This window comes from Schistocerca cancellata, chromosome 4 (assembly GCF_023864275.1).
Source record: "Schistocerca cancellata isolate TAMUIC-IGC-003103 chromosome 4, iqSchCanc2.1, whole genome shotgun sequence".
In the NCBI taxonomy this organism is placed as follows: domain Eukaryota; kingdom Metazoa; phylum Arthropoda; class Insecta; order Orthoptera; family Acrididae; genus Schistocerca; species Schistocerca cancellata.
In genome coordinates, this window is record NC_064629.1 from 807,752,034 (window position 1) to 807,775,695 (window position 23,662).

Sequence of the window (23,662 nt, forward strand, 5' to 3'; positions counted from 1 at the left end):
ATTAGGCTTCTCATTGACAAGTGTTCCCATAAAAGAACTACTGCTACACTCAACACAGATGCATCCAACTGAACTACAAATTTTTTTCAGAAGTCATGAGTCATCAATATGGGTGCTGTTGCTAAAGTGGTCTTAAGGCTCTCAACAGTAGCTTGCTGGGAAGCAGCCAATTCAAATTTCTTTACTTTCTTTCTTAATTCATGCAACAGACTTGCAAATTGGAAAAAGTTACTTATCAACTTAAGAAAAAAAATTAATTATTCTGATGAACCTTCCCACAGCCTTGAGATTCTTAGGTGGTGGACAAGTGTAAATAGTCTTCGTGCAGCTCTGATCAACACTAATATTATAGAGAGAAATTATACGACACAAAAATGACTGTTGCGACTGAGAAAACTTTACCATAGAAGGCTTAACTGTCAGCCTCACCTCCTTCAGCCAGTGCAAGACCTCCTCAACATGCTGTATATGCTCTGAGAAATTTTCACTGAAGATAATCAAGTCATCTTGACAGTGAAAACAAACTTAAATTTGATATCTGAAAAAATACTAACAGGCAAGACAAGACCACCACTACGGTTGAGAGCCCAAATTGAACCCAGTTACATTCATACAACAAATATTGTAACACGATTGGAATCTTCAGAGAATGGAATTTAATAACGGGGCCTGGCTGAGATCCACAGTGATGAAAGATTTAGCCTTACAAAACCAAGAGTAGTAAGAATGCAAATCAGGCAACAGAATGGACTGTAAAATCATATTTTTGTTCAATGCTTGATAATTGAGAATAGGCCAAATTCTCCATCCCCTTTCAGAAACAAAAATACAGGTGAAGAATATGGAGAGAAGGAAGGTGTAATAATTCTGTCCTGAAGCATTACACCGATGATCAGCGTGAGTTATTTCATCCTCAGAAGGGAAAGGCAGTATAGTGGTTGTCAGATCAGATTATTTTCAGTACGCGCAATCTTGTACTTGGCAAATCAGGCAATCCTCACTTCATTGGTAAGCACATCTGGATATGACTGATATGAATGGTGCAATTTCACAGCCTGTTCAGGAGATAAACGGCTAAAATTATCATGCTCTTGTTTATGTACTTCTCTAAAATCATCTACCTGCACTGGTGCCTTATGAGAATGCTCACAAAATTTGTAAGTTTGCTTCATACAAAAATGTAATGAAATTGCTGTTCCCTCCAATTAAGAATAAGACTTGTATGTTGAAAAAGTCAGAACCAAGAATTACAGAAACAGCTAAATGAAGAGTTACTTTCACTTTAAACTTCCAAGTGTATCTCTGAATCCACAATTTAACAAGTCCAGTTTACCTGCGTTGGACATCCTCAGCTCCTGAGACCAGGCCTCAGTGGGAAAAACTGACGTAGTGAATGGTACTTGTGGTACCATTCCTCGATTCCTTGGTAATTAATGATAATGAGCTCCATGTCAAGTAAGGCACAATTTGGTTCCTCATTTACACTAAGAAAAATGGACAGGACAGGAGCAATAGGAGAAGTAACCATCCGATTACAAATCATGGGTCTAGCTGCTCAAGCCTTGTTCCTATTCCTCAGGCCTAGTCAGTCTGAATTCTCTCTGTTCTTTGGCTGGAAGCCTGGAGAATCTCGTTTCAAATGGTCAAGGCTCACACATCTAAAAGACATTTTATTTTCCTTATAATAGCCTTTGCCATCTTCAGTCAGCACTGTCAATTTGCATATCATCGTCTCTGCTTTGTACTTCACATCTGCATAATGGACAGTCTCAACCTGCATCAACACTCCTTGAAAATCATCAAATGACTGTGCTCTTGACACAACCAACCACACAGACCTATCCACTCAACCAATTTCTTTGAGAATATTATTTATAAATCAGTTTCAACATACGGTAAGCATTTTGACTGTACCGTGTGTGTGATACGCCGCACATATTCCGCTAATGGTTTCTTGTACCTTCCAATAGCATTGTGACGTAACTCCTGCAGTGTGTGAGGGGGTACCAACTCCCTACCCAAATACTGATGGAATTCACTGAGACTATACTGTGTTGCACTTACTGTACTGACATACTGCATTAGCCAGTCTGTACCTTGCCCCCTGGAAATCTACATCTATATTTACATACATTCTCCACAAGCCACCATATCGTTCACAGGATATCATGTGAGATAACGGCAAGCTGAGTTTCATACAAGCGATGCTTCCTAAAACTGTGCTATTTGGGGACAGAAGCATTTCTGTCTCAAAGAAATTTATTATATTTGAACTTAGAATATGCCAAAGAAACCTGCAGCACACTGATGTCAAGGATACTGGACTGTTATTTTGCAGGTCTGCTCTTTTACCCTTCTTATATACAGTAGTCACCTGTGCTTACTTCCAGTCACTTGGGATTTTGTGCTGGGTGAGAGACTGACAGTCTGTGCAAGCTAAATAAGGGTCCAATACCACAGAGTTCTTTCTGTAAAACCTGGCGACTCATTTGTTTTAACTCTTCCAGTTGTTTCTCTATGCCAGGGATGTCTATTACTATGTCCTCCACACAAGAGTCTGTATGACAGTCAAACGTTGTTATGGTTGTACGATTCTCTTGCATGGTTTCTTAAATGCAAGATTTAAACTTTGATTCTCGTTTTGTTCTCCTCTATTGCCACACCAGACTTGTTAATGAGTGACTGGGTAGGAGTCTTCAACCCACTGAGTGAGTTTACATAGGACCAGAATTTTCTCGAATTTTTGGTGAGGTATTTTGTTAAGGTTACAGTGTGAGTTGTTGTAAGCTTCATGCCTCAATCTTATTACAAGTGTATGAATTTCTACTAACTTTTGCCTGTCATAATCTGTGTATTCTTTTCTGAACCAAGAGGGCAACAGTCTCTGCTTCTTCAGCAATTTTGTAATTTTGGTAGCAGGCCAAGGAGAGTCCTTTCCATCTTTGATCCACTGACTTGGTACATAATCCTCCAGTCAGTAATTTACAATCCGTTTAAACTTTGCCCATAATTCCTCTATGTCCATCATACTGGAACTAAGTGATGTCAATTCATTTTTCTAACAATCTTTCTATCAAAAATACTTTCCTAGGCTTCTTGACATATTTATTGACTTTAGTATCCATTGTCACTATGGTGACATCATTATCACTAATGTCCCTACACTAACAACATCGATAACATCAGACCTGTTTGAATATACAAGGTCTAAAATATTTCCACTGCATGTGGAATGTCAAACAACCTGCACAACACAGTTTTTGGAAACCATGCTCAAAAGTACTTCACAAGACTGCCTGTGCATACAATGTGCAATGAATCTCCAGAAGCCCTACTCTATATATGGCATGTTAAAGTTGCCTCCAACTGATATTGCAGGATCAGGGCTAACTGCTGAGCATAGACATTCTCTGAATGATTCTAAAACTGTCATGGCAGAATGGGGTGGCTGGTAAAAACATCTGATAATGAACTTGAGTTCACCTAGACCTGCTACACACATCCAGATAACTTCACAACTAGACACAACTTCAGGCTCAATAGAATCAAAATTTTCTTCAATTGCAAGGAACACTCCCCCTCCTATAGTACCTGGTCTATAGAGCACTCTTGACCTATCAAGGGCTGTCCCACAATTCTGTACCCAATAATGCAGGTCCAGAAATAAGCAGCCAATACCATCACAGAATCAACAGTGTTTGGCTGAGACCCTCCACTCAGCTCCAAACTATAGGACCTAAAGAGTCTGCCTACACCACACTTGTCCATCCTCTTTTGGAGTACTGCTGTGTGGTGTGGTATCTGTACCAGGGATTAACAGAGCACCCTGAGACAGTTCAAAGAAGGGCAGCATGTTTTGTATTATCGAGAAATAGGGGAGAGAGCATCACAGACATAATACAGGACTTGGGCTAATCATCATTAAAACAAAGGCATATCTCATTGCAGCAGAATCTTCTCATGATATTTCGATCACCAACTTTCTTCTCCGAATGCAAAAATATTTTGTTGATGCTGACTTACACAGGGAGAAACAACCATCATAATAAAATAAGGGAAATCAGAACTTGCATGGTAAGATATAATTGTTAATAGCGAATTATTGTCAAGGTGGTTCGATGAACCCTTTGTCAGGTACTTAAGTGTGATTGGTAGTCTCCATGTAGATGTAGCTGTAGGCTCCGATCATTTCTGAGCACGATGCTACACATTATGAGCTTTGTTTGAACCCTGTGTGCAAGGTCAGCAGCCTTCACCATTTCTGCCAGCCACCCGTATGAACTGAGAATGGCCTCAGAACCAAAGCGACAGATGTTGCTGATGCTAACAGGAGCTACATTTTGGACGACTGCACCCTGTATGCTCAGTAGCCACAGGCACGGCCTCGTCCACATCTTGGATGTGGTCCCTCTGGCAGACATACCAAGTGCACATTGGATTATTTTCTGGACCTGGATGCTATTTTCCTACGGGGATGCATAACATGACTAACATTGGAGCTTCTGATAACTAGCAACCCCCCCCCCCCCCCCTCCCTCCTTCCCCGTGAGCCTGCTCAGACCTTCTGGAAGGAACTGCCACCAGTCCACTCACAGGATGAATGGGCGTCCAGGCAGTCAGCCTACACACTAACACTGCACCTCAAATGACACTCACCCTGTGGTGACTGTGGATCCACTGCCTGAGGTACACTCCAAGGTGGGTACATGGGCAAAACAAGTAACACCCTGGGGCCCCATGTGATGCGCCAGATACTCTGCCACTGCTACACTCCAAGGCAGCAGCCTAAAGACAACTGGCCATGGCCAAAAGCATCTTCAGCTGTTCACAAACTGTGGGCACCTCCTCCTGCGTCCGCACATAGCATGCACACATCCTATCCATCCTAATAATACTTACTTAAGAATTAACTATAAAAGCACACACAGAAAGCTAAATGTATAAAACTTGCTACCTTCTTCATGTGGCTCTCATGGAAGCTGATGCCTTACTGAGCTATGTAGATGGCCGTTCAAAAGAAATGACAACTGTGCTACAGACTGTATAAATCTACACTTCACTAAACACCTCTTAAATAGAAAAACATGCATGGAATTTGAGTGTTAAACTGCAAACTAAAAAAATAATAAATATAAAAAATGCACAGAATTTATGTACTGAACAATCAAATAACTAAACAAAAGCTAAATATGTAACTTGGTGCTCTGCTGGTGTGTCACAAGCAGCAGCTGGCAATTAACTAGCAATCACAGCAGGTGCTGTATCTGTGTTAAGGTATTGGTTGACAGTTTTTCAGCTTCTTGTAACAAGCCATGTAAATAAAGTGGTAGCTTAGTAAACATATTATTGCACTCTCAGTCCATTGTGCTCCATTGCTGCCCTTGTACAATTCCTCAGTCAATCTGACTTAGAGACTGATGACCTCAGCAGTTAAGTCCCATAAGATTTCACACACATTTGAACATTTTTGAACTCAAGCTGACTACAACATTCAATTTCCCTTGTAGTAGCTTCTGAGGGCTTCACATCTAATCTCTGTCCAATACTTGCAGCAAAAATTTCCTCATTGCATTCAAAGAGGGCAGGAGCTTGTTCCTGTAACAGGTCTACTTGTTTACCCACTTGCTCGCTTGCTGTAATGGCATGCAAATCACATGAACTATTCACATAATGTGTTATTCGGTCGTTCAAACTGTTCGCATACAGGAGGGCTCATCTACTTACAAAAAAAATCAGACATTATTTCAGTTAATGCCGATTCAATAGTGATGGCAGCTTCACTTGCTTCATTCGAATTTACCTATGGTGTGATAACAGGGTGGTGCAATACATTCTTCAACATGAGCATTCAGTCTGCTACACTTCCCAGGGGTTCACAGCCTCTAATTCTAAGCTTTTATTCTACCTTGTTCTTTCTCAGGTCTCTCACTCCAGGCACCTCTTTGTCACCTATCCCGAAACAACCAAATTTTGATCAGTACATGCTTTTCAAAATTATCTAGATCCGATTTTACTACAAATTGATAACAGCTCAAGAAGTCTGAAGTAATGACACTCTGTTACCAGTGCGTAAAGCAGCGACAGGTGGAAGCAGGATTGAATTGTTTACGTGGGTTACCCTTCACAATATTTATTTCAAAAGAATAATCATCACGTGCCACAGTCCCAATAAAAAATACAATAAATTCAGGTGTCACTGTCAGTAAAATGTATATACAACTAGTTTTTTGAGATATTTCTTCAACTTTCAGGTTGCCTTCAGCAATACTATCTTGATAAGAAAATTTCCTCCAACGACTCTTCACAAGAAGCTTGTAGCTATTTCACAGCTACTGGTGACGTAGCTGTTGCACTGAAGTCCCACCACATTCAGCAACACTTCCAACTTGATTTGCAGGAAAACCAGTCCTATCGCCCAGCTGTAAATGTGTGTCTGGCAGATCAAATACCATCTTGCCTGGCTCAAGAGACTCCACAGCTGCACATGACCTGCTACCTCCAGTCAAGCAGAAAGAGATGCACTCTTAATACAAGTGGGAAGTGTTGTCAGGCACTGCTGCTGGGAAATTCAAAGTGCAACATGGTCACTAATGGAAATATGCTATGTCTGTCGTGACACAATGTTATATTGCGTCATTTTTGGGGTAACTCATCTAGCCAAGCTAATGTTTACCGAGTACAAAAGTGTGTAATGCAAATTATTTGTGGTGTGAACTCAAGAATGTCCTGCAGAGGCATACAAAGTATAGCTTCCCAAAACATTTATTCCTTAATGAAATCTGTCATAAATAACTTATCTCTTTTTCAAGCCAATAGATCAGTTCATGGAATCAATAGTAGAAATAAGAATAATCTTTGCAAAGACTTAAAGTCACTTTGCCTTTGTTTATAAAGGTGTCTATTAATCACATTTTCAATAACTTGCTGCTCGGAGTGGTCACGCAGTTAGAGGTGCCATGTTATGGATTGCACGGCCCCTCCTGCAGGAGGTTCGAGTCCTCCCATGGGCATGAGTGTGTTGTTCTTAGCATAAGTTAGTTTAAGTAGTGTGTAAGTCTAGGTACCGATGATCTCAGCAGTTTGGTCCCTTAGGAATTCACATGTTCACACACATTCAGTAACTCGCCAGCAGCCATTAAAACGTTAACTACTAATGAATACCAGTTTAAGAGGAGCCTAAGGGATTTATTAGTGGCCAACATTTTCAACTTCATTGATGAATTTCTTAGTAGAACAGACTGACATATATCTTCTTAATAATATCAAATAACATCAGTGTGGCAACAATACCCTATGAATTATCCTACGCATCTCAGCACAAACACTCCGGATCTACGGAACGAATGTTTGAGTATACTGTATACCTAATCTAATCAAGACAAGTAAGGGTCCTAAGATGACACCTTGTGTGGCACTACAAGTAATTATTTGCCAAATGGATGGTGGCTGATAACTTAATACTGGACTCTCTCCTGTTGACAGCCTTGGTTTCCTGTTCGATAGATGTCTTGAGCCAAGTTCCTATGACACATTAATTTTTAATCATTGTAATTTATTTTAAAATGTAGTAAGTAAAGTAACTAAAGTTCTGGCAGAATGTAAATAATTTATGAGTACAGGAGAACAGCAGAGATGCCGAGTCATTGACATGCAATGTGTCAGCTGGCACAAGGCAGGGACACAGGGGTGTGTGTGTGTGTGTGTGTGTGTGTGTGTGTGTGTGTGTGTGTGTGTGTGAGAGAGAGAGAGAGAGAGAGAGAGAGAGAGAGAGTTTTCCTTTGCATGACACCTGTCAAATTCCTAAACTGTTTACAATTTACTTAAAATAAAATAATATTGTGATTTATGCAGCCAATTTCCTTTCATATACAGATATAATATGGGGTGTACATCAAGTATGGAAACACTTTCAATTATTCATTGCACAAGAACCAAACATTGTACAGATATCATACATATGTCATTTTGAAGAGAAACAATGAAAGTTCGATCCCCCCTCCCCCCCCCCGGTATAGTGCCACAGCATAGTTTGGTAATTTGCCGATAGTCAGCACCAGTCACAAACACGGTGAGTTCAGGTGCGCAGCAAGCTTTCTGCGTGTTGGAGTTCGGCAAAAACAAGTGCGCTACAGCCATGCAACGGATGTTTAGAACAAAGTACGGTAAGAAGCCACCACCAAGGAAGGCCATTTAGCACTGACACAACAAATTCGTTAAAATGAAATGTGATAAAATATCTGTATCTGAGGACAGAGTGGACACTTAGTTGAAAAGAAGAGCTTTGGGAAGTAACAGGATGTTAAACTTCATAGCACTTGTTACAGATAGGCCGTTATATATCATTATTGATCTTCAATGTTAAAGTAAAATTTGATTGATGATTGTTATCTTACTAAAGTTTCCCATTTAGATTAGATTAGTACTTGTTCCATAGATCATGAATACGACACTTCGTAAAGATGTGGAACGTGTCAGGTTAATAAAAGGTGTCTATACAAGATATTACATTACACTTAATATTTTTAATTTTTTTTTTTTTTTTTTTTTTTTTTTTTGTGGGGGGGGGGGGGGGAGGGAAAATTACCCACTTACTATATCCAAAAATTCATCATTTTGCAGAGAACCACTCAATGATTTTCTGAAAAACATAGTTTGCAATTTTATCAGTTAATTATTGTCTGTTGGGTGTGATAACTATACTTGTATCATCGGCAAATAGTACCAGCTTTGCATCTTTGTGAATATAGAATGGCAAGTCATCAATATATATTAAGAACAGCAGAGGACCCAAGACCGAACCTTGTGACACCGCGTTCTTGATTGTTCCCCAGTTTGAGAAATCACCAGTTTTTTGCATATTATGTGAACTGCTTATTTCAATCACATTGTCTTCATCTCGTATGAATATGGAATGCAAGTAGGGGGTAAAAAGATTTATAAAAGCAAATATACTCTTTTTTGATAATAACAAAAACAATATATTTTCCACTATAGTTGGTATTGTACATTATGTTCACAAAATTTTGATCTTTCCTATTCAAAAGGACAACTGCTTAGAAATTAATTTCTGATTAGATCTCACTTTATAACTGGAATACATAATATAAAAAATCATAATATACAAAATATATGTCAATGTATTTATTTAATCAATGGACGGGACGTCTGAGCTGCAGCTACGACACACATTCTTTGGTTCTTGCTTGTTTAACCTTAGCAATATAACTACACACTCTCACATATAAAAAGATACTTCAGGTGTTGATTGATACAAAAAGTCTCAGTTAAGTACAAGGCAATGAATCACTGTTTATTATATTATTTAGTACATGAAAAGCGGTCTTTTTAAAATGTATTTTGACTGACTATAGCTGTAATAAATAGCTTGTCACACATAAAATATAAATTAAGTACACAATGAAATGGAAAATTCATAACTTGGATCAAGAATTAAATCATTATCACCATTTTAATAGTCTACAATGCCTAGCCAGAACAGTATACAAGGATATACATTAACTAAAAAAATTTTCATGTTTCCATTAGTAGATAATGCCTCTCTTATATGAGATATTAATGAATACTCTTTGGAATATAATTTAATCAACACATTTACATCTGAGCCCAATTAAATCGGATAAAATTTTTTATGTTTCTGAATAAATAGCAAATCTTTAGGCCAAGTGATAAGATACATAAACTACAACATGTTAAGATGTACAAAAACTCATGACCTAACTCTAATGGCAGTTAAGATGAAGCTACAGTGGAATATGCTTGGTGCTTAATTAATCTGAACTCCTCTGAGAAAAATAACTCAACACTGAAAATATCATGGTTAGCCCAACAAAAGAGAAGAAAGTGTCAATGTAAAATATAGTGCATCACATACCAAGAAATGTGTTACTGTAATAAATATGAAAAATTGCACAAATGTTGGAAGGATGGTATAAAGTAGCCAGATATAAAAGAAAAAATAAAAGGAATTACAGAAAAAAGTAAACAATAAGGAGATACACAACAGAAGAAAATAGTGAAATAAGGATTTAAGAAGTTGCTAAGGAAGAGAATGAACTATGAATGATGTCAAACAATTCTTAATATACAGAAATGGGCAAAATGAGTCTTCACTGTCCATTATTGTCATCTTATCGACAAGGCATGAAACATCTACATATTTTCAAATACATGTTGCAATAAAGAGAAGGTTAGTCAATACATACTGAATTACAGTAAATTCATCCGTGGTTCTCTCTTGTTCACTTACATTTGTGATAACAGATGACAAGACGATTCAACTTACATATTGATGACAGCAATGATTATATAAGCAAGAGTTTAGGCACATTAAATAAATTCAAGCTGTTAAATTATCTGTTTTTCAGCGACTGGGAGATCAGTTAACATAACTTGAAAACAGGCTCTACATTCGGTTACTTGAAAGCTGATGTATCGAAAGTTCTGACGTGGTTGATCTGCTCCTTATTAAAATAACAGTGGCCTATAACTACTTAATGCTGTATACTAATTATTTCAGATAATTTTGAATGACTTCATACAGCACAGCAGTAATGTGTCTTAGTTTACAAGAGTGACAAAAAGTTTACAAGACAGAAACATGAGTTTTACAGTCATTTAAACATCTAATGCAACAAAACAATGAAGCACAATTCTTTATAACCACCTTTCTCTGTCTCTACAGATTCCATAAAAGAAGAGAATTTATGGGATTGTAATCTTATAAGAGAATTTGAAACTTAAACACCAGATTCACAATAAACTTCCAGTCAATCATAGATAGAGACATTATCAACAAAGAATCCAACTGATCTCCTTTTATCATAAATACATAAAAATTCAAGTGTGTGTTAAGTAAATGTGGCCATAAATTATACAGTTAAAATAATCTACAAGCTGAACATCATAATACAGTCAAAACTTAACATTATAAAACATATTTGGAAAGAAAAATTTCTGCTTCTTATGCAGCTAGCAAAAGCTGAATTTTTCTTACATATATAGATATAAAACCTACCTCTGGCAAAAGTTAATGTTACACACATTTATACTGCAAAAATATTTATTTTATGGTTTTCCCATAGTTTATGCTCTGCAATGTGCAATTTCCCTTCTGCATTGGAAAACACTGTATTCCAGTTAAATTTTACAGAGTTATACAATAATGGGAAATTACAGTAAGGTTGAGCCAAAAAGATACCTGAATGAAACTTGGATCTGAAGATTTGAAACAATGGCTCAGTAAACCTGAGACATGCAGCAATGTTACTGATGAAGTACAAGCACATTCAGAATAATTCGTTATTTATGCCATTTACGTGCCACCCAAAAATATCAAATAATCTTTAATTGTATTTCACAATCTTATGGCAAAATACAGATGTCTATAATTAAAAGGAAGCTAGTTACTTAAACAAATATCAAATCAAGAGAAGGAAAATGTATGTATTGCATTCTTCAATCTGGATAAGACTGCACGCGAATTAGTATGCACAGTATGAGGATTAATGTAGAAGAAAATAAATTGGAAAACAAGCTAAATTTTTGTGAACGTAGACTCTCCCAACATATACTATTGATGATACAGCTATTAAGTTTTCAACTGGGTGCAACTTTTAAAATAACATGACTTCTGAAGAGTGACACACTTATCATCATCTGGAAAAGATCTCCGTCAGAAGATGATGAGTATGAAACACTTCAAAGGTCGTGGTATTTTAAAACTGACACCCAGCTGGAAACCTGAGTGTTTTTCATCACACTCAATATTATTATTCTACTGTCAGAGTTTGCCATGTAATAAGTTATTTTACATTTAGAATGTCTGTCTGCAGCTAATCGCTTGATACACTTGTGAAAGAGAAAGTAATGAAGTTTTAACAGTGAGTTATTGGTAAAATCAAGCATTTACTTAATAAAATTCAAAGTCTTCAGTGGCACAGGATGTAAGAAACTTCCAACACTCATTACACTGATTAATATCTGCACCATATTTGTAACTTTAATGTAATAGACTACATTAGCTCACTTTAAGACACAGTCAATAAATCCATTCACTGTTGGAATTATGTTTTTAATAACATTATTGGATGGGACAACAGTAACATGCTGTGTTCATATTAGGTCAGCAGCAATATAAACTGTCTGATAAGATATCTTTATATTTCAATGAAAAATAAATCTTGTTTTTTTTAAGTTAAAAATTCTCTACATGGCACAGTACTGTTGCATATAATTCACTGAGCATATATTTTACAGCTAGAAAATTCAAGTGTACTGTTTAGTATGAATATTCTTTCCCTTCACGTACTATCCTGCCTTCAATGTGGACTAACAGAATTCAAAAATACAATTTTATATGGAACACATTTCGAAGCCATTAACTTCATTACTTCATGCCAGAATTGGTTACATAGCTCCTCACATGAGGGTGATTAATTTTTAAGATGCTGCCCAGGTGGTTAAAGTACTAGCTGTACAACATTTTATTTCATAACAAAAAAAGAAGTATTTTCATTTTGTGTGTTCCAAAATGAGAAACACATTAACACAAATAATTGCAGTTAACTGTCATGCTTTACAAATGTTAAAGTGTTGGAAGTACTTACACATGTTGCACAAAGATAGGACAATGTTCATGCAGCTTCTTTCAGTGGGCATGCAACTTTTTTCAGTGAGCAATGTATGGTTTAATTAATTATGGAGTTACACATTAAATGCTTAAGTCAAATACAAATAACTACATAGTTGCCCATGCACACCTTCAAAAGTTTGTTTCACTGATTATTAAAATGTGTATCTCATTAATATTTACACACACTTAATTAAAAAAAGTTTTCATTTGTTTTTTGTTTTAATGTACAGTACATATAAATCTAATTTTCTAAGATAAATATAAAAAGCCACGGTGAAAATTATGACTAAGTACCTAAGAGAATAATACTGTCAAAAATGGTCCCTTTACCAAGTCGAGTGGCCATATGAAAACACAGTCTCATATTTTTGAAGTAATGTTACAGTATGTCCACTGGGACTCTCCTTATGAATGTACAATAATCTCAAAGAAAATAAATCAGTTTTTAACTCAGGAGTGAAAATTAATCTCACTTTAATTCATAACTAGTTCCCATGACTGACATGTTCCTATATACAACAGTGGTAAGTTGTGGAATCAAATGATAAAATCACGCTATTAAAACAGTCACTTCAATAATTCCATTTGGTTGTATGTTAAATGGTTACCACTAAGAATTACATGGCTGCACATATACATAATTATACAGGGAAACTAAAATGATTTGAATGAGTATGGTGCCAGAACTTACATCAATCAGCACATAATTAGAGAAAAATAATAAAATAATACTATAAACAGAAAAGAAACAAATTGTGCTGAAATAGCATAAGAATGCTGTACTGATATGTTTCAACTATGGCAAGGGTTACATCATCACTGCAACTAATTGAATTAAGTGAATGAAACTGACAAGATCAAGGAATAAGTCAGATTTAACCAGACCATTCAAGAAATATAAGATCAGAATATATCGCACAACATAACAGATTATGCTAAGTGTGGCAGAAAATTTGTGCTTTCAGATCTACCAATTCTTTTCCTTCAATTAACAGAATTAAATATGGAGATGTGTACACTGCCAAAACTGAATTATGATAACAGTTGTTTGTTTTATTCTCTCTTTATAGACAATTTCATTCTTCAAACAAGAACTAAATCTGAGAGCAACAATTTATGTTTTGTTCAGTTTATATAGCTTTAACAGCCATGTCATCAGCATTATTTCCTGTTTCCAGTGTATATAACAGTTCATTTGATATATCAGTAAAAAGTCTGCACTGGTCATGTATTAAGTAGTTATGAGTCAAGAAAAACACATTGTTATTAAAAATACATTTCGTTTACACAATAGTGAATGCTAATGGACGGACACCACAGTCAAATCAATATTCTGAATGAGAGATACGAATAAAGGAACAGATAACTCTAATTCACTTTGAGAGCATTTACTCTGAACTTGTTACCAGTCCAGAGTCAAATTTATGTTTTTTATACAGCCAGCAATGAAAAAGGAACATTGCTGAATGCCTGTCTGTGAACCATTCTGTCATATCAGTCTTTCTTCTGGCGGTGGTTTCATAACATTATCCATTTCCACTCTTGGATTGCAGTATTCCTGCTGACTTGGACTGTAAGTTCCTCTAGTAGCCCTTTTCTTCTTTGCCATACTGATGAGTACTGTTAGTGATATGACAATAACAAGAATAACAGCACCAACTATTGGAGTGACAATAATGGCAATATCTGTCGCATCAGATGCCTCAGCCACAGGAAGCTGAAAAAAAGGGGTAACAGATTAAAACTGAACAATTTACACACATTTAAAAGAGATGAGTCGAAGAAAGATAATTAAACTTTTCTAAATTCGTTAACTATTAACTGAATATTCATCAAAGAATTATATACTTACCTCAGTACAGTTAATTCCAGTGTATTCCCCTGTGCAATTACATGTGTAATAGGGTGGTGGTGCATTACACTCAGGATTGCATGTTCCACCATTCTGGCATAGAGTTTCTGGACTCTAAGTCAAACAACCAACATAAATTATAAGAAATGCACACATATAATGCAATATATCAATAGGAACATGGACAGTATAATAATACAAGAAACAAAAGTATGAAGAGGAAATTACCACCTCATTTGACCCAAAAACAAAAACCAGAAAAAAAGATTACACGGACACACATTTTGTTGACCTATTGAAGCAACTCTCGAACAACTGCTGCATACATTAATATATAACCGTAAAATGCTACCATTGATGTACAATGTACAATGACAATGTACAATGCATCGTCCAGCTGTTTGCAGCAAATGGTTAGTTATCCCAAAACTTTTTTCCAACAAATACAATACTGGTATCCATTCTCAGACATAAACCAACTAAGGATGTGAAATCTTAAGTTGAGTAGTCTGGCTTGGAATCCGAGCACTGATAGCTGATGGACACTATGGCTCAAGCTGACAAAGCTGCTGTGATCTGAACATCTAACCCTACCTGCCATAAACTAAACAAACAAACAAACAAAAAAGAACCCCAATCAAGTTATTGGAAACAAGGAACAATTCAAAACACTCTCACTACAGTTACCCTAGAAAATGAGTACTATTAATCTGGGTGCATTGAACACACTCAGACACAATAACAATTTAACAAGAACTAATAGACAAAGAAAAAAGCTAACGATTTTTCCCTTTCAAATAAAAGCACATAACATAATAATTAATCTGAATGCTCTGTACAAATCAGTTCTGGTGATTCTTAGTGTATGCTAATTACTACTGTCTACAGTGGGAGAACATGCATTACAACAACTAATGCAAATCTTGTTAAATGCTCCACAGAAATACATTTCTGAATAAAAACTTTTGGGCAGCTTACAAATTACAGAAATTCTCATTCCCTCCATCCATGGCACTTAGGATATTGTGTGTAAATGGTGCAAGTTGGAATGTTCTCATAATACTCGCTTGTTTTCATGGAGGTCATTTGTTCCAGACTAGTAATAATGCTCAAATAAAGAATATCTGCTAGAATTCTGCTACAAAAGGGTGAGAGTGATACAGGATGATAGTTCTATAGATGGAGTTCACCCACCACTTCTTTTCTTAAAGATGGGTATGGTTAGTGATCTTTTCTTATCACTGACAACAATTCTATACTCAAGGGATCTGTGTGAGATTATGGCCATGAGTCAGACAAATTCCAGTCTGTTTGGGCAGTAATTTTTGGGCCATTAAGAGATTTAACTTAATAGTCAAAATTTCTTAGAAGATTAGGAGAGGGAAATTTCTTAGGAGATTAGGAGACAACTTGTGATATTATTTTACTTTGGTAGTTATTAAAGGCTTCATCTATTCACCTACTGATAGCCACAGGCACTTTAATTAATAATGCCTCTCTGTGGAGTTGTGCTTTACTTTGTTCCTGTTGTGCAGTACCCATTGTTTCTTATAAACTACCTAACATTGTTTGTGTACAAAGGGGGATCCCTATCATATTTGCTTATTCTGCTAAGTACATACTTTTCCAAAGGTGCACTAACTAACTACTATCACTTGAGGCACAGTTCCTCTAGACATTCAGTGCTTGAATTACATTTGTTTATGCTCCAACCCACAACTCAGCACCTCCACCTTATGATGAATGGTTATCTTTATTCATTCTGAATAAGTGACAGAGTGGGGAAGTTGTCCACCACTGTTTAATAGTGCGTGTCATCATACACATTCATCAGTGTGAACTTAAGTTTCCCTCTTCACACATCAACAATTATTTTCTCTGTGAAACATTAGTTCTCTTCACAATTACATGTACATCTCTTATTATATTAATGAGTAGTAGGGTTCTCGAATTAAATGTCACACCCTATGAGAAGTATTACTGTACACTCTCATTAAAATTACTTTGTAATTGACATTTCAGTGAGTCAAGTGGTAATGGCAAGACATCAAGCAATTGCAGCTGTATCTCAGGTTCCCCATGCTCACTATGCTGCCTGTTCTGTGGGCACAAGCCTCACCAGGTGATGTGGCCTGCAAGGGTTGGGAGGGGGCCAAGTGGGGCAGACCACAAGGGTGAGGAGGGGGAAGGGGTAGAGGAAGGACTGCCAAATATGCACTGATTCTTGCATCTGCCATTGTGCCACTATAAAAATATTTTTATGCAAATAAGGTAAAAATTTATATACTGCTGAAGTTAGCAATCTTTATCAAGCAATCATAAATAAACCATTAGGTTAAAAACTTCGATTCTTTTGCATCATATAGCCTTACATCATAGTCTGCATTTAATGGTCATAGTTATTATGATGTTTTGAAGTTAAGTAACCTACAGAATATAATTTGCAGTAAAAGTGTGGTCACTTAGTACTTTACTGTACACGAAATGCAGCCATCATACTGAAATTGTTTTTAAGGGTGGAAGGAGAGCTGTATTTTACTATATTGTGGAGCGAACATTATTTACATACTCACAGTACGCCACTGTGTGCCACAGTAGAAGCTGTCCTGTGCATTATGCCTAATTCATTAGTGTGTTTTGTGTTTCTGTTTCTTAAAAAACATTTTACAAGAAACAGAAATGCGAGATCATAACCATCTATTCGTGGTTTTCCTCTATGTTAATAGTTTTTTAATCTTTATAGGTAAGTTAAATCTTTTTGCAATTGGCAAACAAATCATTTGTCAGATCAATCACATCCACTAACTAAGTTGGCATTACAGTTACAGTGTACTGTAACACGATTAAATGGAATGAAACTGTCAGTGTGACATATTAGTGAGAGTAAAATACTAGACTACAGCAGCAGCCCTCACCACTGACCCTCCCACTACCTACAAAGCTGTTGCCAACAGTTGGTAAGGAGATGACTTTGTTTCTTTTTTTATGTGTGTGCAGCTACTGGTCATTTCATATTAACTATTCATATTTCTATATAGTTTAGGAGTAAATCTAACAACTAACTGAATAGTAGAAGCAATGAGTCACTGGCTGATGTGCCACCCCCCCCCCCTCCCCTCACCCACTCACCTGTACAACTACATTGTGCTGGCTGAATACACAATGCCTACCTGCCGAACTGGAACTGCAGCCCTGGAAACGTGTTTTCAGCTAGCACAATATAGCTGTACAGGTGGTGGTGGTGGTGGTAGTAATGTGTGTGTGTGTGTGTGCGCGCGCGAAGGCAACTCACTGCCTCTACTATTCCGTGAGTTGTTATCCCTACTCCTAAATTAATTACTTTCAGCCAGAACTTTCCATAAACCTACAACATTTATTCATAATTCTCACAGCACAAAAACTAATTCTGAAGTAATAATATCTTTAACCCCTTGCCGTACCTTGATGAGTCCAACTGGTGGTAACAATTTGGGATCAAACATGAGTCTCTCAAGCCAGACTTGTTGACACAAATACAGGCCAAATGTAAACATCATGAGTCACAATTGCAGCAATAAGTCAGGAGAAACATAAACATCACGAGTCTAACTCATGAGACAAACACATGTCAGGATATAGTTCTTACTCTTATGCTACAAGAATTGGCCACAATTTATTAAATCTACTTTAGAAAGCAAGCGTGTTAATGGTTTTATACTTTCATTTTTGAAGAAAAATTTAATAAACCCTTACACAATGTTATGAGAGAAACGTTTACATGGAAGCAGTTATGAAGAGTCCAGTGATAGTGAGGTGATTATACAAACTAGAAAGCATGCAACATGTTTAATTAAAGATGAGAACAGTGAAGATGAAAATTCAATACATAAATGATATGTATCATGGTTCCAGCAGGAAGTGAAAAACACAACAATCATTTGGAAATATTCTAAGGCTCATTGTATAAAAGCATACGTTTAAAATCAATTAAGTGGACATCCAAGATTATTAGAACTATTTTCTATTATGTTTAATGGCAAATTTTGGGACATACTTGTTACGGAAAAAAGTCTCTTCATAGGACAGATAACAGACAACATATGGAACAAACAGAAAGTGGACAACACTTGGTATTCTGTTACACTTTACAAAATGAAGGCCTACTATGCTCTGTGCATTTTGATGGCTCAAGTCAGGAAACAAAATATCCACAAGTATTTGTCTAAAAGACCACTAGTAGAAATGTCAATATGCCTTTTAAAAGATTTAAACAAATTTTGAGATTTTTATGTTTTTGCAACAATGAAACTGCAGATAATACTGACCAGCTTCGAAAGATAAGACGTATCTTCAACCTTTGGAATGAGATATTTGAAGAAATTACACATTGTACGAACATGTCTGTTTAGATGAATCCTTGATGAAATGTAAAAGACTTTAGCAGATAAACAATGTAATCCACTGAAAACAGCGAGATTTGGATTAAAAGTTCATGAACTATGTGGGGCAAATACTGGATTTTGAAACGATTTCAAAATATATTCTGGGCAATACAAAACTGATCTGAATAACAGTGCATCAGAGACTGCTGTCATTGACTTGTCAAAATTTGTACCGAAAAAGGTTTGTTTCTTGACAACTGGTATTCCTCCTGCAATCTCATTTTAAAAATACACCAGGAAAACACAAATGCAATCGGGACAGTATGCAGAAATAGGCAACAAACACCTGAAGATTATCAAAAACAAATTTTAAAGAAAGGAGAATGTTTATGGAGAAGTTGTAATAATTTGTTGCCTCTGAGACAGAAACAAAAGCATGACGACATGTATATGATATCACTGAAACACAAAGGTGTAGAGATGATTGAACACATAGACAAACAGTTAAAAAAACAATGAGCCCAAATGCACCCTCAAATAAATGGGTGACATTGACCATCAAGATCAGATGTTGGCCTGTTTCCAAATCAATTCCTCAAATGACACTGAAAACATTTATACATATAAATAACAGATATATTATCCATAGTCAAAGAAAGGAAACATTTGTTGATTACAGAATAAATATAGCAGAGGTAATTTTTAAAAATGTGCAGTCACCGAACTACGAAAAGTGTGGAAAACCTTCGCTAAGTAAAAAACCTCTTCAAATTCAAGTACAATATTGGGTCTTTACTGAAGCATATTGATCTGACACCTAAAAATACAAGGATGTGCAAAGCTTGCATAAAACACAGATTATGAAGTGAGATAACATGAGAATGCACGGAGTGGAAAGTAGCTTTATACCTACAATAATGCTTTTGAAACCACCATACCATGCAGAACTACTAATTTTTAGAGTTGTAGGTTTAAAGTAGCATTGACATCCATGAGAGGTGTATCATGTGAAACAAATAACCATGTAAGTATGCAACAAGTACCCAAATGTCAGTTTGTATTACGACTGTCTCCTGCATCACACTGGCCCATTTAGCACACGTCATCTCCAGCCTCTTGGGCATGGAATTTGTCAAAATAAATGGTACAGCAAGAGGTTTAAACAGTATTCTCCATGGCTACAAACACAAGTGTAAATATCTGAATGAGCTGTATATGAAGCATTTCGATTACTTACCTGTGTGCAAGGATTAAAAATATGACACCTCTGCCCACAAAAATCACGTTTACAATTACATCTGTAGCTACCAGGAACATTTTCACATGAATGAAACCGTCCTATTGCACACTGTGCTGTTCTGAGTGCACATTCATCTATATCAATTTCACAGTAATCTCCTTCAAATCCTTAAACAAATGGAAAACATCAGTGAAAATAAATTGAATTCAAGAGAAATTGCACAGATAAGTATAATGCAGCATAATCTACTTCAAATTTTCAGAATGTATTTCTTGTTTTATGTTACACGTAACTGTGTATTCTGAATATTTTATTTGTCTCTAGGCTCACACAATATCATCAAGTAATGATAAACTAGTGAAATTAATGTAAGAATTATCTGTTAAACATGCAAATGTGGCACCAAATAAGTTTCCAGACCTAAAAAATGGAATGTTGATACACATTTGACATCTATGTTTCAGAGCAAAAATACACTCCTGGAATTGACGCCACTATCAAGTTTTTGCTCGGGTTTGGAAATATCGTAGATCTGGGGCTGGCTGAAGCATCAGATTCATTCCTTACTACATGTGTAATTCTACCATGTTTGCATGATCACAATGAAGTAGATGCAAAGTTATGATAGATTAAGGACAGCGAAGGGGCCAGCACAACTCTTGTGAAATAATAGCCGACTACAAACTACACTCCTGGAAATTGAAATAAGAACACCGTGAATTCATTGTCCCAGGAAGGGGAAACTTTATTGACACATTCCTGGGGTCAGATACATCACATGATCACACTGACAGAACCACAGGCACATAGACACAGGCAACAGAGCATGCACAATGTCGGCACTAGTACAGTGTATATCCACCTTTCGCAGCAATGCAGGCTGCTATTCTCCCATGGAGACGATCGCAGAGATGCTGGATGTAGTCCTGTGGAATGGCTTGCCATGCCATTTCCACCTGGCGCCTCAGTTGGACCAGCGTTCGTGCTGGACGTGCAGACCGCGTGAGACGACGCTTCATCCAGTCCCAAACATGCTCAATGGGGGACAGATCCGGAGATCTTGCTGGCCAGGGTAGTTGACTTACACCTTCTAGAGCACGTTGGGTGGCACGGGATACATGCGGACGTGCATTGTCCTGTTGGAACAGCAAGTTCCCTTGCCGGTCTAGGAATGGTAGAACGATGGGTTCGATGACGGTTTGGATGTACCGTGCACTATTCAGTGTCCCCTCGACGATCACCAGTGGTGTACGGCCAGTGTAGGAGATCGCTCCCCACACCATGATGCCAGGTGTTGGCCCTGTGTGCCTCGGTCGTATGCAGTCCTGATTGTGGCGCTCACCTGCACGGCACCAAACACGCATACGACCATCATTGGCACCAAGGCAGAAGCGACTCTCATCGCTGAAGACGACACGTCTCCATTCGTCCCTCCATTCACGCCTGTCGCGACACCACTGGAGGCGGGCTGCACGATGTTGGGGCGTGAGCGGAAGACGGCCTAACGGTGTGCGGGACCATAGCCCAGCTTCATCGAGACGGTTGCGAATGGTCCTCGCCGATACCCCAGGAGCAACAGTGTCCCTAATTTGCTGGGAAGTGGCGGTGCGGTCCCCTACGGCACTGCGTAGGATCCTACGGTCTTGGCGTGCATCCGTGCGTCGCTGCGGTCCGGTCCCAGGTCGACGGGCACGTGCACCTACCGCCGACCACTGGCGACAACATCGATGTACTGTGGAGACCTCACGTCCCACGTGTTGAGCAATTCGGCGGTACGTCCACCCGGCCTCCCGCATGCCCACTATACGCCCTCGCTCAAAGTCTGTCAACTGCACATACGGTTCACGTCCACGCTGTCGCGGCATGCTACCAGTGTTAAAGACTGCGATGGAGCTCCGTATGCCACGGCAAACTGGCTGACACTGACGGCGGCGGTGCACAAATGCTGCGCAGCTAGCGCCATTCGACGGCCAACACCGCGGTTCCTGGTGTGTCCCATGTGCCGTGCGTGTGATCATTGCTTGTACAGCCCTCTCGCAGTGTCCGGAGCAAGCATGGTGGGTCTGACACACCGGTGTCAATGTGTTCTTTTTTCCATTTCCAGGAGTGTATATAAGAAATAGATGATGGGTTATGATTTCTTTCACGTATATCTTAACATTATCTACATCAGTTGTGGTTCTTAAAATTGGTCATTTATGTTTACATTAGTAAAAATGCAGCTCAAAACTATTTGTGTAACAAAAAATATTGCCACAAGTTGTGATGCATGCAATGTGGCATAGGAGTTAGCATAGCTAGCTGAGATGCTGCAGGTCACCAGTTCTAGTCTGATCACCAGCAAGTATTTGTTATTTAGTATTTATCATCTCCAGGTGGTTCCCAAATTTTCTTATATGTGTAGTGTTTGCATATACTAGAATACTCAAGTGTTTTATGAATAATACTACCCCCCTTCCAGGGGGCAGTTCGGTTTGGTTTGTATGTCGGTGTCTGCAATAAATGTGCTTTCACTGCTAAGTGTTGTACTTCACTGCACTGCTGGCTGATCTGGACTTGACTGTAGTTACAATGTGACACTGTTTAGTGGAGGTGCCTAGTATTTTAAAACATTTACCTCACAGTGGCTCCAATTAGGCAACATAAGAGCTGTTGCGTGCACAGACAGGAACCAGAATATCAGCAGTACATCATTCCTGTGGTCTATATATTCAGGAGACCAATGGATTCCAAAACAGTAGTTAAGTCAGCTGCACAGCAGACACTGATTAGTATTTTCCAAAGATGCTGGTCAAGACCCGATGAAATGGCTGAAAGTATGCGACTGAGTTGCTAAATATAACAGGTTGGATGGCATGATATGTGTGGCAAATGTGTAATTTTACTTGGATGAAATAGCCCAGCAAGGACTGAGAACAACAAAGAGAAGCTCAACAGCTGGGGCAAATTCCAGGCTGAAATGAAGAAAACATTTGGTGACAATCAGCAGCAATTCCACTTAGTGGGACAAATAAAGTACAAGTCCCAACATCATGGCAAAATGATACAGTCTTACAAACAGAATGTTTTCTCCCTATACCAAATTTTGAATCCAAATATGAAAGAAGCCAACAAAATCTCACTCTTGATGAAAGGGACCACAGAATACAGGTACCAAAGTAAGTCACAATGCCAAAGGAACGCATCAAGTGATGTAAGTGCACTAAGGAAATGCAACAGAAAAGAACTGGATGAAAGATGTGAGGCTGACTTCTGAATGTTGTCCCTGTGGCAGATGTGGAAGTCCACCACAGCCTCACAGCTCTCATACACCAGTAATGTCAGACAGAGTACACAAGAGGTAGCAGCCACAAAGGGCAACCTCATACATCAGGAGGTAATAGAGAATGTTGAAGAAGACATGAATTGATCTTTAGCACCAATCTCCACCACCAGTTGAATGCTCCATGAAGAATGGATTCAGCAAACTCAGACTTCTGCTGCAGCTGTCAAAAGAAAATCTCAGTATGGGACCTATGCAGGTACAACCAACTCCTCTATCAAGTACAATGCCCCAC

At 37.9% G+C, this 23,662-nt stretch overlaps 1 protein-coding gene across 1 annotated transcript in view; it reads right to left on the reverse strand.

Annotated features, from left to right (window-relative positions):
- Positions 1-9,561: 9,561 nt before the first annotated feature.
- The window catches only part of LOC126184763 (protein crumbs), a 301,898-nt gene continuing 287,797 nt past the window's right edge, over positions 9,562-23,662 (reverse strand). The window contains exons 30-32 of the mRNA XM_049927313.1: positions 20,103-20,272; positions 14,505-14,618; positions 9,562-14,369 (exon numbers count right to left, since the gene is read on the reverse strand). Coding sequence (XP_049783270.1) covers positions 14,142-14,369; positions 14,505-14,618; positions 20,103-20,272 — 512 coding nt within the window. The 3' untranslated portion in view covers positions 9,562-14,141. The remainder of the gene's footprint in view (positions 14,370-14,504; positions 14,619-20,102; positions 20,273-23,662) is intronic.